Raw genomic sequence first — 14,750 nt, 5'->3', positions numbered from 1 at the left:
TAACCTGTCCCAGAGCCTGTTGGTCCTGGCTTTTATGCTGTGATACCACTTCCTGGATGGTAGCAGCTGGAACAGTTTGTGGTTGGGGTGACTCAGGTCTCCAGTGATCCTTCGTGCCCTTTTTACACACCTGTCTCTGTAAATGTTCTGAATAGTGTGAAGTTCACATCTACAGTTACGTTGGGCTGTCCACACCACTCTCTGCAGAGACCTGCGGTTGAGGGAAGTACAGTTCCCATACCAGGCAGTGATGCAGCCAGTCAGATACTCTCAATTGTGCCCCTGTAGAAAGTTCTTAAATTTGGGGGGCCCACACCGAACTTCTTCAACCATCTGAGGTGAAAGAGGCATTGATGTGCCTTTTTCACCACAGAAAGGGGAGAGAAGTGTCTGGGAAGGACCAAGTAAATTTGAGGGCAGAGTGGAAGATTGAGGCAAAGTTGATGAAAATAACAAATTTGGCATGTGTACATGAAGCAGCATTAATGTAATTGTCAATATAGCTGAGGAAAATTTGGGAAGTGTTACCAGGGTAGGCTTGAAACATAGGCTGTTCCACATAGCCAGTGAAATGGCAGGCACAGCTAGGGCCTATGTGAGTTCCCACAAGGCTGGAGAAAGTGGGTGAATCTAAAAGAGGAATTGTTGAGGGTGAGGAAGAGTTCCACCAGATGGAGGAAGGTGGTGGTGAAGGGGAACTGGTTCGAAAGTGGTAAGCTTTTAAGATCTTCCTGATGGGGGTACAAGTGTATAGGCACGGGACGTCCACTATGAAAATAAGGTGACCAGGAATTGAAAGTGATTGAAGAAATGGAGAGCATGGATGTAGGTGGGAAGGGACTGAGCATGGAATTAAGATGGAATGAGCACTCTGCAGGTCAGGCAGAATTTGTGGAAGTTAACATTTAACATTTTGGGTTCTGGAGATTTTGCAAAAGAAGAAAAACAAGTTAGAGACACAAGAGACAGCTGACGCTGGAATCTAGAACAACAAACACACTGCTGGAGGAACAGCATTTGTGGTGGGAATGGAATCCTAAAGATATGCTCTCTTCTCGTTGCAGCCATTGGGCAGGAGGTACAGGAAGCTTTTGTCCCACACTATCAGGTATTAGCCCTCAACCATCAGCCTCCTGAACTAACAATGAACACACCTGTGGACTCACTTTCAAGGACTCTACAACTCTACAAAATAATATTCAAAATGTTTATTATTTATTTATTAATTTCTTATGATGTTTTCTTTTTTATTTGCACAGTTTGTCTTCTACACGGTTGTTCTACCGTCTTTGCTTGTGAGGTGTGTAGTTTTCACTGATTTGTTTATATCTACTGCGAATGCCTGTAAGAAAATGAATCTCAGGCTAGTACATCGTGACATATACGTACTTTGATAATAAATTTATTTTGAACTTTGATCCACTGATTGCTCTTCATCTCAGTGCGGTGAAGATGTAGAACAGAAAGCGATGTAAATGCTTGGCAATTCGGAGAGCATTTGCGGAGACAAGAAATACATCGGAAGTGCGAGTCGTACTTGCACGGCCAGCGGATACATTTGGCGCATGCGCGGACCCCGGATCACGTGAATGGCTCGCGGCCGCGGCGTCACCGAGCCGATACGTTCCGCGCAGGCGCGATGTGGTGGTCCCACGTGGGCTGGTGAGTTGCCGGGCTGCTCGGGTCCCCGGGCTGGGATCACAGTGATGCCGAAAGCCAAGCTGGGCAAGGGCGGCCAGGCCCCCCGGAGCCTGGGCCTGGCCGAGCAGATTCTGCAGGGAGACGCGGTGAAGCCGCTCGGCCGCCAGAAGGAGCGGCACCGCAGGCAGGAGGCCCGGGCCCGGGACGAGGAGGAGTATGTGGACGCCCGGTTGAGCCGCAGGATCCTGGAGCAGGCCCGAGCGCAACAGGAGGAGTTGGAGGCCGAGCACGGCGGCGGCGACGACCCGGGCCGCACCACAAAAACTACCGTGTTAGGTGAGTGTTTTGAGTCCGGGGCGGGGGCGAGAGCGAGAAAGCACACACACAAAATGCTGAAGGAACGCGGCAGGTCAGGCAGCATCCATGGAGATAATAAACCAGCCAGATGAAACGTCAACCATTTATTCACTTCTGTAGGTGCTGCCTGACCTACTGAGTTCCTCCAGCACCGTGTGTGTGTGTGTGTGTGTGTGTGTGTGTGTGTGTGTGTGTGTTCAAGATTTGCAGCATCTGCAGAGTTGTGTCACTATGGGAAGGATGTCTTAAAACGAAGAGGGCGTTAAAACCGATTTATAAGGATGTTATCAGGACTGAAGAGATTGGGATTTAAGGAGAGACCGGACTGCTTCCCTGGAGTGTAGGAGGATGAGATCACCTCACAGAGATCTGTAAATTCGTGAAGGGAAAAGACATTTTCAGAGGATTGGGAGTCAACATCTGGACGGAACACACAAAATGCTGGAGGAACTCAGCAGGGTTAAAGAGACGACCCCCCCCCACCCCAAAGGGTCTTGGCCCGAAAACGTCAACTGCACTTTTTTTCTATAGATGCTGCCTGGCCTGCTGAGTTCCTTCAGCATTCTGTGTGTGTTGTTCTGGGTTTCCAGTATCTACAGGTTTTCTTTTGTTTGCAACATCTGGATGGGATAGGCTTAAATTTGGGGAGGAAAGGGTCCTGAGGAAAACACGGAGCGATGCATATATTGAATGAGCTGCCTGAAGAAGTGTTTGAGGCAGGTACATTGAGGTATTTGGGGAGCTATATTAATGGGGGAGGTTTAGAGCAGGAGTTCCCAACCTTGCTTAATGGTATAGGTCTGTGGCATATAAAGGTTTAGGAACCTCTGGCTTAGAATTATATGAGCCAAATGGGATCATTTTAGACAGGCTTGTTGGTTGTCATGGATGAAACCAAAAGGCCTGTATCTACACTGACTGCAAGGGGCTTTGAGTTGGCACATTCCAGCTGGACTGTGGCCTCGAGCCCAAGGGTTAGCAGCGCAGGAAGCCCAACACTAGCAGTGGAAAGGGTCTGACTGCCTCACCAACTCCACACTCGATCCCAACCGCTGGCAAAGTCCGCAGGCCCCTTGTCAGCCTCACCTCCCCCCCAGAGCCCGGCCAGCAGAAACTCATCCGTGATCCCCGAGGGGCCCCCTCAGGAAGAAGGTTCCATTTTGACAAGCTGGCAGTTTAGTCTGTGACAGCGTTCCCATCTCCATTAGAGAGTGTCATAGAGCCCAGAAAAAAGCCCTCCAGCCCATCTAATCCTGTTTATTTGCTGCCTGGTCCCAACTAATTGTCAGGTCAGCTTTTTTTTGAACTACGCTCCTAAACTATGGAGCTCAAAACCTGTGAGGAATGCAGACTCAGTTGGCAACTTTAAAGGCCAGCTCAAAACCATTTATTTAACTTTGCTTTTACCTAACATAATTTTGTCTTTTATCTTCATGTTTGCACTGTAAAGCACTTTGAGCAGCATCATCTTTACAAAAGTGCTTTGTAAGTTGTTATATATTGAATTGAATTGACTTTATTTCTTACATCCTTCACATACATGAGTAAAAATCTTTACGTTACGCCTCCATCTAAATGTGCAATGTGCAATCATAGTAATTTATAATAAATAGAACAGTCAATGTAACATAGACTACACTCAAATCAGAGTGAGTTCATCAGTCTGATGGCCTGGTGGAAGAAGCTGTCCGGGAGCCTGTTGGTCCTGGCTTTTATGCTGCAGTACTGTTTCCCGGATGGTAGCAGCTGGAATAGATTGTGGTTGGGATGACTTGGGTCCCCAATGATCCTTCGGGCCCTTTTTACACACCTGTCTCTGTATATGTCGTGAATCATGGGAAGTTCACAACTACAGATGTGCTGGGCTGTCTGCACCACTCTCTGCAGAGTCCTGCGATTGAGGGAAGTACAGTTCCCACACCAGGCAGTGATGCAGCCAGTCAGGATGCTCTCAATTGTGCCCCTTATAGAAAGTTCTTAGGATTTGGGGGCCCATTCCAAACTTCCTCAATCATCTGAGGTGAAAGAGGTGCTGTTGTGCCTTTTTCACCACACAGCGTGTGTGTACAGATCACATGAGGTCCTTGGAGATGTGGATGCAGAGGAACCTAAAGCTGTTTACCCTCTCATAGGGGGAGAATGCAGATTGTGGCTGAACGGGAAAATGGATCAGCCATGATGAAATGGTGGAGCAGACTCGATGGGCCAAATGGCCTAATTCTGCTCTTGTAATCTTATGGCCCTATAAATATGTGGTTATAAACTACCTGCTCCTGGGCCAAAGCCCTCCATACCCCTCTCGTTCATCTATAACTGCAGAAGGAAGGAATCCTCCAGCAGGTTGTTTCAGATTCACGCTGGAGATCACAAGCTGATCCTGATAAAGGTGGGATATGTTAAACTGAGGGCAGAGCATGTGAAAGGTGTTGGGACAACAGGTTAAAACTCAGACCCACGGGGTAAGGTTGCTCACACTGCATTTGTTTTTTTTATCTTTTCACAGGCTCAGGTTCGAAGGGTAAAGATTCGGACTCCGAATCGGACGATGAGTGGCCGACGCTGGAGAGTGCGGCTGCGATTGCGAAGGAGGGCTACGGCGAGGAAGTAGTCGTGAACCCGGAGGATGAAAAGGCGATAGATACGTTCATGAACAAGAACCCTCCGCTGAGGTAACGTCAGGTAGTTCCTGAGGAGGATTGATGCAAACAGGCTTTCAGAAAACCTTTACTTCTGCTTTGCCGACATCCGTAAAGAGGGATTTGACAGCTCCCTGTGTAAAAAGTTGATGGGTGTAGAGCGGGGATCTGACAGGCAATGATTTTCCAAGCACAGGGTGGTGGGCATATTTTAAAGAGAGATTAGCTTTCTTGTCAGGAGTGCATCAAAATATACGCTGAAGTGTATCGTTTGTGTCAGCGACCAGCACAGTCCAAGCTTGTGCTGGGGACAGCCTGCAAATGTTGCCACACTTTCAGCGCGAAAGTAGCATGCCCATGTTAACTTTGTTTACGTCTATTTGGAATGTGGGAGGAAACTGCAGCGCTCGGGGGCGGGGGGAGAAACACGAGTGATCACGGGGAGAATGTACAAAGCTCCTCACAACAGCGTAGGCAGATGGCTGAAAGGAAAATGGGGAGGGGGTGTTGTTATGGGCTGTGTCTGAGGATAGGGTTAGCTCGATCATGATGTAGGTTTATACAGGTCAGCACAAAATTGTGGGCCAAAGGGCCTGTACTGGTCTACGTTCACAGCAACACAGTGCACAACGTGCCGGCCACAAGGTTGTCTAACTTGTTTAAAAGATTTGGTGGTGTTGAAGTAGTCGGTGTTTATCGCCTTCGGGTTGAGGGCTCTGGCTAGCTCGTTCCCGTTGACGAGCGTGGAGTTGTGTACCGGGCCAGACCTGGGTAAAGACAGCGCACTCTTGTCTAGCAGGGCAGATGAAGGTCTGCTTTTGCTCGTTGCTCATGTAGCTCTCTCGTTTTGCACTGAAGGCGCACTCTGGCTGACATTATCATGGAGAAGATCACGGAGAAGCAGACGGAAGTGGAGACGGTCATGTCGGAAATCTCTGGCCGACCGATGCCGCAGCTGGACCCCAGGGTCCTGGAGGTGTACAAGGGTGTCCGTGAGGTAAGGATTAGCTTCATTTGTCACGTTTATGATGGGTCGCTCGTGTCGATGGCCAGTCCAGTCCGAGGATGTGCTGGAGGCAGCTCGCAAGTGTCTACAACTTGCTACAGGTAAGCTTAACCCTTGCGTTGTTGGGATGTGGGAGGTTACCGGAGCCCCCAGAGGAAACCCACGCGATCGTGGGGAGACCATATCAACTCCTTACAGACAGCAGCAGGAATTGAACCCGAATCTCGCAGCTGGCTCTGTAGTAGCATTACCTTAACTGCTACACAACCGTCCTGCCGCTGTCATGAGGCATTTGGAAGAGGAAGGCATTTTCTTTGGGTGACTTGCGGAGCTGCTAATTTCTGCAATTTTCGTTAAAAGTGCTGCTCCTGTAAAATACCTCGGAACCTCCGCTCCTCCAGGATGGCGCTGGTGAACCGTGGCGACGTTCAGCAGGCTACGTACAAAACTTCTTAACAAACGATTGTGATAATCTCAACAGTGAGTTACATTCACTGACCATAAAGGAAAATTGGGTTTGTTTATTATGACATATGCCTCAGAACACATAAAAATTCAAAGGTGATAGCTGTACTCAGACCTGGTAAAGCTTTACATTTTGCTTTCCGAAAGGTACTGTGCAAGTATCGGAGTGGGAAACTTCCAAAAGCCTTCAAGATTGTGCCAGCGTTGTCAAACTGGGAGCAGATTCTGTACATCACGGAGCCAGAGAGCTGGACGGCGGCTGCCATGTACCAGGCCACCAGGTGAGAGGCTGGCATTCCTGTAATGTTGGAGGGCCAGAGTGTTTCTGCTCTTCCTGGCAGGTATACTGGGCTCCTGTGCTGCTGCTGGATTAAACGATACAAGGGGACATTTGGCCCATTATTCCCATGCTGTTTTCCTAGCGCCCCTCCCTCCCAGTGAATCAAAGTCAGGTTTATTATCACTGACCTATGTCGTGAAATTTGTTGTTTCATGCTGGCAGTACAGTGCCCTCTCATTGCTGCAAATAGTAACTTTGCTGTGTACTCTTCCTAACCCACTTCTCTCCCTCACAACTTGCAGGATCTTTGCTGCCAACCTGAAGGCCAAGATGGCCCAGAGGTTCTACAACCTGGTGCTTTTGCCTCGTGTGAGAGACGACATTGTCGAGTACAAACGCCTTAACTTCCACCTTTACATGTCCTTGAAGAGAGCGCTGTTCAAACCTGCAGCCTGGTTTAAGGGTAAGCTTCCTCTATGCTGAGGGCAGGTGACTGATCTCTTGTCCTGTAGTTGTAGATTTAGATTCAAGTTTATTTATCACATGTACAGTCGGTGAAATGTGACGGTTGCGTTGACAGCCAACGCTCCTGAGGATGTGTGGGGGGGGGGGGCTGCCTGCAGCTGTCTTTACCCATTCCGGCGCCAACGTGGCAAGTCCACAAAGTTTGGCAGAACACAGTGGCAAAGCAACATTGTTTAGAGATACAGAATGATAATAAGCGCTTCCGGCCCAACAAGCCAATTACCCCCATGTGACCAATTAGCCTGTATGTCTTTGGAATGTGGGAGGAAACCAGAGCACCTGGAGGAAATGTACAAACTCCTTACGGACAGCAGCAGGAACTGAGCCCTGGTTGCTGGTGTTGTAATGTTTTCTACACTAACCACCACGCTACCGTGACATTCCAGAATGCCAGCGCCCATCGCGGAGATCAAACCCACGACCCTGGCATTAAGGCTCCTGTGCTTTACCGACTGAGTTAGCCAGCCTTTGGTAATCAAAAAAAAAAGAGCTCTGAAACCTTTTCCAAGTTATTCCACACCATCATAGAAATTCTCAGCGTGTAATGAGGCCCTTTGGGGATTAGTGTGGAAACAGGTCATTCGGCTCAACTTTTCCATGCTAACCAAGATTCCTATCTAAATTTATCTCATTCGCCGGTGTTTGGACCACATCCACCTAACTGAGGGGTTCCCACCTTGGCCATGGGCCACTTGCTTAATGGTACAGGTCTATGGTGTTGGCACGTGGCCAAGTGGTTAAGGTGTCGGTCTAGTGATCTGAAGGTCGTTAGTTCGAGCCTCAGCTGTTGTGTCCTTGAGCCAGGCACTTAACCACACATTGGGAACCTCTTCTCTAATCCTTTCCCATCCATGTACCTGTCCAAATACCTTCTGAATGTTGTTAGTGTCCTTGCCTCAACCATTTCCTCTGGATCATGTACTGACCGGACTGCCCGCGGGGGTGGTAAAAGTAGCCTCTCGGGTGTCTATTCAGTCTCTACCCTCTTGGCCTCAACCTGCGCCCTTGTTGGATCCCGATGCTTTTGCAATCTAAAGGTTCTTAGGAAGTTAAGAATGAGGCATCAGACTTCTTGCTTACAATTGTTTTATTAAGTGTTACAAGAACAAAGGAAACGAGGGGAGATGGGTGGTGAGAGAGAATGGGAAAGCGTGGGGGGGGGGGAAGCAGAGAAAGAGAGCCTAAGGGAAAAGAGATAAGAGAACAAAGGTGGTCTGATCTTACACCAGACCACTGTAACCACTGGAAAACGCTTTAAACAATTACTGGTGATGACAAAAATAAAATCAATTGCCATCATCATTATGTGTTGTGTCATATGATGTGGGTGATCGTGGTCTCATGACCTTGGCAAATTCTTCTACAGAAGCCATTGCCTTCTTCTGGGCAGTGTCTTTACAAGATGGGTGACCCCAGCCATTTTCAATACTCTTTAGAGATTGTCTGCCTGGCGTCAGTGGTTACATAACCAGGACTTGTGATCTGCACCAGCTGCTCATACGACCATCCACCACCTGCTCCCGTGGCTTCATGTGACCCTGATCGGGGGTCTAAGCAGGTGCTACACCTCGCCCAAGGGTGACCTGCAGGCCAGCAGAGGGAAGAAGCGCCTGACACCTCCTTTAGTAGAGACTTATCTCCATCCTGTCACCCAAAAAGACGATGTTAAAACTACAAGAAAAATATTAATTATACAGCCCAATCCAACACTCCCTACTCTAATCATCTGATTGTTCAGTGAGTTTTCTCCAGGTGCTCCGGTTTCCTCCTACAATGCGAAGATGTAGGTTAATTGGTCATTGTAAATTGTCCCGTGAGTTGGCTGGGTTAAATCGGGGGTTGCTGGTTGGCAGGGCTCAAAGGGCCTTCTACGTCCTGTATCTCAATAAATAAAAGAATTTCCAAAAAGCACAGGGAAAAAAACATGACACAGTAACCCTACCGAACAGGGAATCATTTGGAGGAGACACACGGGGAGAACGTGCAAACTCCTTACAGGCAGTGGCAGGATTTAAACCCGGGTCGCCTGTACTGTGAAGTGTTGTACTGACCACTATGCTACCGTGCTGTCTCAGTTAGGATCTCATTTGGCACTGTGAGCTTGGCCATTCCTTGCAAGCACAGCAATCCATTTCAATATCGTTCATATATTAATATCTGTGTCGATACCAACCCCAAAATGGGCATCTCAGTAGTGTAGTGGTCAGCACCAGCGATCGGGGTTCAATTCCCACTGCTGTCAGAAGTTTGTACATGCTTCGCATTACCGCGTGCGCTTCCACCGCGTGCTTCGGTTTCCTCCCGCATTCCAAAGATGCCCGATTAGGGTTAATGAGCTATGTTGGCACTGGAAGTGTAGCGACACTTGCAGACTGCTGCCAGCACATCTTTGAAATGGATGTCAAAGTGGATGGTCAGAGACACAAGCGATGCATTTTACTGTGTGTTTTAATATTATGTGCAACCTAAAGCTAATCTTTATCTTTAAATATTCCCACACTCTCCCCGGAGCCCCTAGTTGCTTGTGTGCCCAGAAATCGCTCCTCTTCAATGGTGGATTTACAAGCTAATGTTCAAAATACACATGTATTGCCATATACAACCCTGAGATTAATTTTCTTGAGAACATATCCATAATATAGTAATAACCATAATAGAATCAATGAAAGATCATACTAACTTGGGTGTTTTACTACTGTGCAAGATGCAAACTGCAAATACAAAAAGAAAGAAATAATAGATAATAAATATTGAGAACATGAGATGAAGAGTCATTGAAAGTGAATCCATTGGTTGTGGAATCAGTCGGTGATGGGGCAAGTGAAGTTATCCCCTCAGGTCAACAGCCTGATGGTTGAGGGGTAATAACTATTCCTGAACCTGGTGATGCAAGTCCTGAGGCTCCTGTACCACCTTCCTAATGGTAGCAGCGAGAAGAAAGTGCATCCTGCATGGCGGGGGTCCGTGATGATGGATGCTGCTTTCTTGCGACAGAGTTTCATGTAGATGTGCTCAATGGTGGGGGGGTGGGGGGTACTTTACCATGATGGACCACTACTTTTTGTAAGCTAAGTCACCGGACTGTGTTAAATGGATCCGAACTCTGCTTCGCGGCAGTACGCTAAATAAAAATGTAATATTGAGAATGTTCTTCCCCACGTGTATTGAGAGGCTTCTTTGTAAATGTAATGCTTTATTCTGCACTGATTCAGATTTAATTATTACATGTATATCAAAAATGTACAGTGAAACGTGTAATTTGTGTTAACAACCAACACACACCAAAGATGTGCTGCTGGGGGCAGCCTGCAAATGTCGCCATGCGTTGTGACGCCAATATCGCTTGCCCACCACAGTCAACAGTCCTTCCTCCCCTTGTACAGCTTCGATACACTAATGATCTGTGTGGATGGCATGTAAAACAAAGTTTTTCACAGTACCAACAACGAACTTGGAACTGGATTTCGGTTGTGTATGGTGACATATGGTTACTTTGGTAATAAGTTTACTTTGAACTTCCATAAAATGATTTTAGGAAGCTGAGTTGCACTCCCTGTGTCCGTTGTGGGTGGGTCAATGGTTAATTCTGTCCTGTAATTTCTGAATTTAATTGTGCAAGTAACAACGGCATTCAATTCCAACAAATATTAATTTTCCCTTCTCTCTCCAAAGGTATTCTACTTCCTCTGTGTGAATCTGGTACATGCACATTAAGAGAAGCTATCATTATTGGCAGTATTCTGACCAAGTGCTCTATCCCAGTCCTTCATACCAGGTAACGGCTGTTTGTTCTGGGGTACAGGGCGGGCAGTGGAAGGGGAGCATGTCTCCAGGGCAGGAGTTCCCAAACTAGGGTCCATAGACCCCTTGCTTAATTGCATTGGTCCATGGCATAACAAAAATGTTGGGAACCCCTGCTGTAGGGTGGGAGAACCTTGGTGATGTTTGCCTACCCTAAGGCCGTTAGCTGATGTCTCCCACTGCTGCATTCTGTTGTACTTGTGTCGTGGCACCCTGTTCGAAAAGGAGCTCGCTGCTGCCACCTTGAGGAGAATGAGAAATAAGCCAGAATTGACTCTTGTATGTGTGTACTTTTGTTCTACCCTTTAAATGCCTTCTTTGTCATCATCTTGGTTTCAGAAATAGCTGTTTTATATTTAGGGCGCTATACAAATCTGAGTAGTTACTCTGACAGTGAGTGTAGAACGTGGAATTGGAACAGGCCATTCAGCCCACAATGTTGCAGTGATCTTGATTCCTGTTTATATTAAATGTCCTTCAGTGTATCATCAGTATCCGTCCATTCCGTTCATATTCATGTGTCTCAGCCTCCAGACTCTGCCTGCTTTCTCTGCTATCTCTGGTAACTCAATCCAGGCACCTACTGCTCTGTCCGGTTTAAAAAAAAATCCCTGTCACTTCAGCTTTAAACCACCCCCCCACCACCCTTATAACCTTAAAAGCGTGTCCTCTGATGTTTGACATTTCCATCCTTTGGAAAAGATTCTGACCATTTACCCGATACAGTGGATCCAGTTAATTTTGGCCCAATTAGGCAGCTTCTTGTTAGCTATAGTTAAAAGGGTATAAAAAAAAATGGGTAACAAATTATGTATTTAATTGAAATACAGAACAAGTTGGAACACTACCAATAGTACTACAGTACTATAACACTGTACTAGTTCCTAACAGTTATTGACGGAGGAATTCACCCAGTGTACACAATGAACAAAATCAGTGTGGACACCTAGTGCAGGTAATGGACTGCCCTCCTACAATGTTAGCAACAGTTGCATTCTCCAAATCTTCATTTTCATTGTCTCATTCAAGATGATTGTTGATACCTTCAACTTCTTTGTAGTTCCTAACTTATTGAAATAGTGAAATGGTTTAATTTTCATGCCCTACCATTTCTGGCATCTCCAAGCCTGGATGCTTGAAAGCGTAGAGAGGAAAACAGTTCGGAATTGTCTTACTGCTTATTTCTCGCCAACTTTCAGTGACAAAAATCACTGCTTTTTGAACAGAAGCATGTGCGACTGATGCTATTTAAAAACTGCACAAAGCACAGTATAGGTTTAACGGCAACTCAAGTGCATGTCATTGACGTTAGTTGGAACCTATTCGGCAACAATCTGCCCCAGTTAAGTGTCATAGTGTCCCAACTAAACAGAGAGAATCCTGGCAATTTTCTCAATTAGTGTTTGTTCTTTAAGATTAACTGATGGCCCTATTAACTGGTATCCATTGCATATGCTTCTCATAATCTTAAAAATCTAAATCGGGTCTTCCACTCAAAGTTACAGGAATGGCAAATGTGAAAAGGACTGATAGGTGGCGCTAACAGCACTTGGATAGGTACAAGGAGGGGTAGGGCTTATTGGGATATGGGTTGAACAGGGGAAATTGGGACTAATTGGGTTGGCACCATGGTCAGCATGGGCTTGTGGGGCTGAAGGGCCTGTTATGCTCCATGATTTTGATTGAGTCCATGCCAGGGGCCAGATCATATCTGGCTGGGAACGTTATAATGTTCAGTTCCAAAAGGGCTCATTGCTGCCACCTCGAGGTGAATGAGGATTGAGCAAGGTTGCCACTGAGGACAACACACAAAATGCTGGAGGATCTCTGCGAGTCGGGTGGTGTCGGGGGCGGGGGAGAGGGAATAAACTGTTGACATTTCAGGACAAGACCCTTCATCATGATGCAACAAGATTCCTCCAGCATTTTGTGTGTGTGTGTGTGTGTGTGTTGCTCAAGATTTCCAGCATCTGTAGCATCTTTTGTGTCTCCAGTTGCCGCTGTGAGCAAAGTCCAGGGATATGGGCGAAAACCATGAGTGAGGCATTAGATTGATCTTGGGGTGAATTAAAGAAGATCATGGGTAGAAGGATCTGTAATGTACTGTTCTGCGTTTGTTCTTAGGTTTACGCTTGGGTCTTTAGAAATCATCCAAGAGAAACAACTAAATAAAGCTAAAAAGGCAATAATATATGCATAATACTAAAAATGTATGATGCATAATGTGTACATATGCATAACACTAAAAATACAATGTTTAGTCTGATGGACAATCGTATTAATTTCAGTCATTGATATGATCTCATCAGAGTCACTTTATTAGCAGTATATGAACTATACCAGAATTGATTGTGGTTCAGCGCCAAGCATAAAACAAGACAATTCCATAACAGACAACAGAACAGCAGCCAATAATTCACAAGGCAATAGGGCAAGCAGCTATAAGCAATCAACAATTAGCAGAACAGTCAGATTCTCAAATGTCAATAATCAAACTTAAATATATGTGAACATATGAACAGACTCAGTTGTCAAAAGAACAAAGAGCAGGAAAGGCCACGTAACGGATGTTGTGCAGGGACAGTGAGGGAATTATACCTGAGTGAGTTTTGATGAGAAGCTGTATCGTTACAGGAAAGAAGCTTTGGAGATGATTTGTAGTCCTGCTGGTGATGGACCGGTAGCGGCTCCCTGATGGTAATTTGGTGAATAGGTGACTGCTCGGGAGGGTGGAGTCAGCAGTAATCTTTCCAGCTCTTTTCTTCACTGTGGCAATGAACGGGTCTTTTAATGTTGGTAGCTGACAGCCAATGATCTTCTCCACTAAGTGAACTACTCACTGCAACCTGGACACGGAGAGAGAGGAGGTGGCAGGAAACTAGACAGTGATAGAGGTGGTCTTAATGCTCTCAGTAATGCGGGCATATACATTTTCTGATTCGTTGTTCAGATGTTTATTGACCTTCATCATCTTTCTTGCCCTGACAGTGCTGCGATGCTGAAGATCGCGGAGATGGAATACAACGGAGCGAACAGCATCTTCCTGCGATTGATGATTGACAAGAAGTACGCCCTTCCTTTCCGGGTGATTGACGCGCTGGTTTTCCACTTCCTGCGGTTCCAGACGGATAAGAGGACCCTGCCCGTGCTGTGGCACCAGTGTCTGCTCACCTTTGCCCAGCGCTACAAGGAGGACTTGTCCTCTGAGCAGAAGGACTCCTTAGTGGAGCTGCTGAGGATTCACCATCATCCAAGCATCTCTCCGGAGATCCGCCGTGAACTGGTCAACTCCAAGTCGAGGGACGTGGAAGTGGGAATGGCCTTGGACTGATTTGTTTTCACTTCCTGCTGGCTTTGTTTTCTTGGCTGAATAAACATCTGGATTTGAAGTGATTTTAATCTCGCCAACTAGCCTGGATTTCTACTTGATGTGGAGATACTTTTTGTCTTGTTATTAATTAACAAGTTTTTATATTGACTTAATCCTCGTGAAACTCAAGAACCAACTTTATTCACCATATACGTTAACATATTAATTGAATTCTGCTTACTTGGGAGACATTGGGATTAGTACATTTTGGCCCAATTAAGCGGCCACCCCAAATAGCCAAAGGTTCATGGAAATAGTTAAGGTATAAAAAGAAAGACAAACAACCGTTTAACTGAGCAACATATTATGACTCTCACCTGGAGGTTCGCTGTGTGAACAATGACTTGTATTTCCCAGTTACAGATTCTGTGTGGCTCCAGTTTAGTCAGGCGCAATGTGTCACATCATCACAGAGTACGTCAAGGGTAGACCAAGTTTAAAAATACTTTAAAGGTCAAAGTAAATTTATTATCTAAGTACATATATGTCACCATATATAACCCTGAGATGTGTTTTCTTGTGGGCTTACTCAGTAAATGTACAGAATAATAACCATAACAGACCATCCAACTTGGGCATTCAACCAGAGTGCAGAAGACAACAAACTGTGCAAATACAAAAAGAAAGTAAGAATAATAATAAATAAACAAGCAATAAATTTCAAGAATA

At 46.1% G+C, this 14,750-nt stretch overlaps 1 protein-coding gene across 1 annotated transcript; it reads left to right on the top strand.

Moving 5' to 3' along the window:
• The first annotated feature begins 1,622 nt into the window (after positions 1–1,622).
• bysl (bystin-like) lies at positions 1,623–14,750 on the top strand. The gene is made up of 7 exons (XM_063065228.1): positions 1,623–1,977; positions 4,502–4,667; positions 5,493–5,631; positions 6,253–6,386; positions 6,688–6,848; positions 10,583–10,685; positions 13,700–14,750. Exons 1-7 carry the CDS (start codon positions 1,707–1,709, stop codon positions 14,040–14,042), a joined length of 1,317 nt encoding a protein of 438 aa, XP_062921298.1. The 5' UTR covers positions 1,623–1,706; the 3' UTR covers positions 14,043–14,750.

This window comes from Mobula hypostoma, chromosome 13, assembly GCF_963921235.1.
Source record: "Mobula hypostoma chromosome 13, sMobHyp1.1, whole genome shotgun sequence".
NCBI classification, from domain to species: domain Eukaryota; kingdom Metazoa; phylum Chordata; class Chondrichthyes; order Myliobatiformes; family Myliobatidae; genus Mobula; species Mobula hypostoma.
This window is presented reverse-complemented; position numbering and strand designations above follow the sequence as displayed.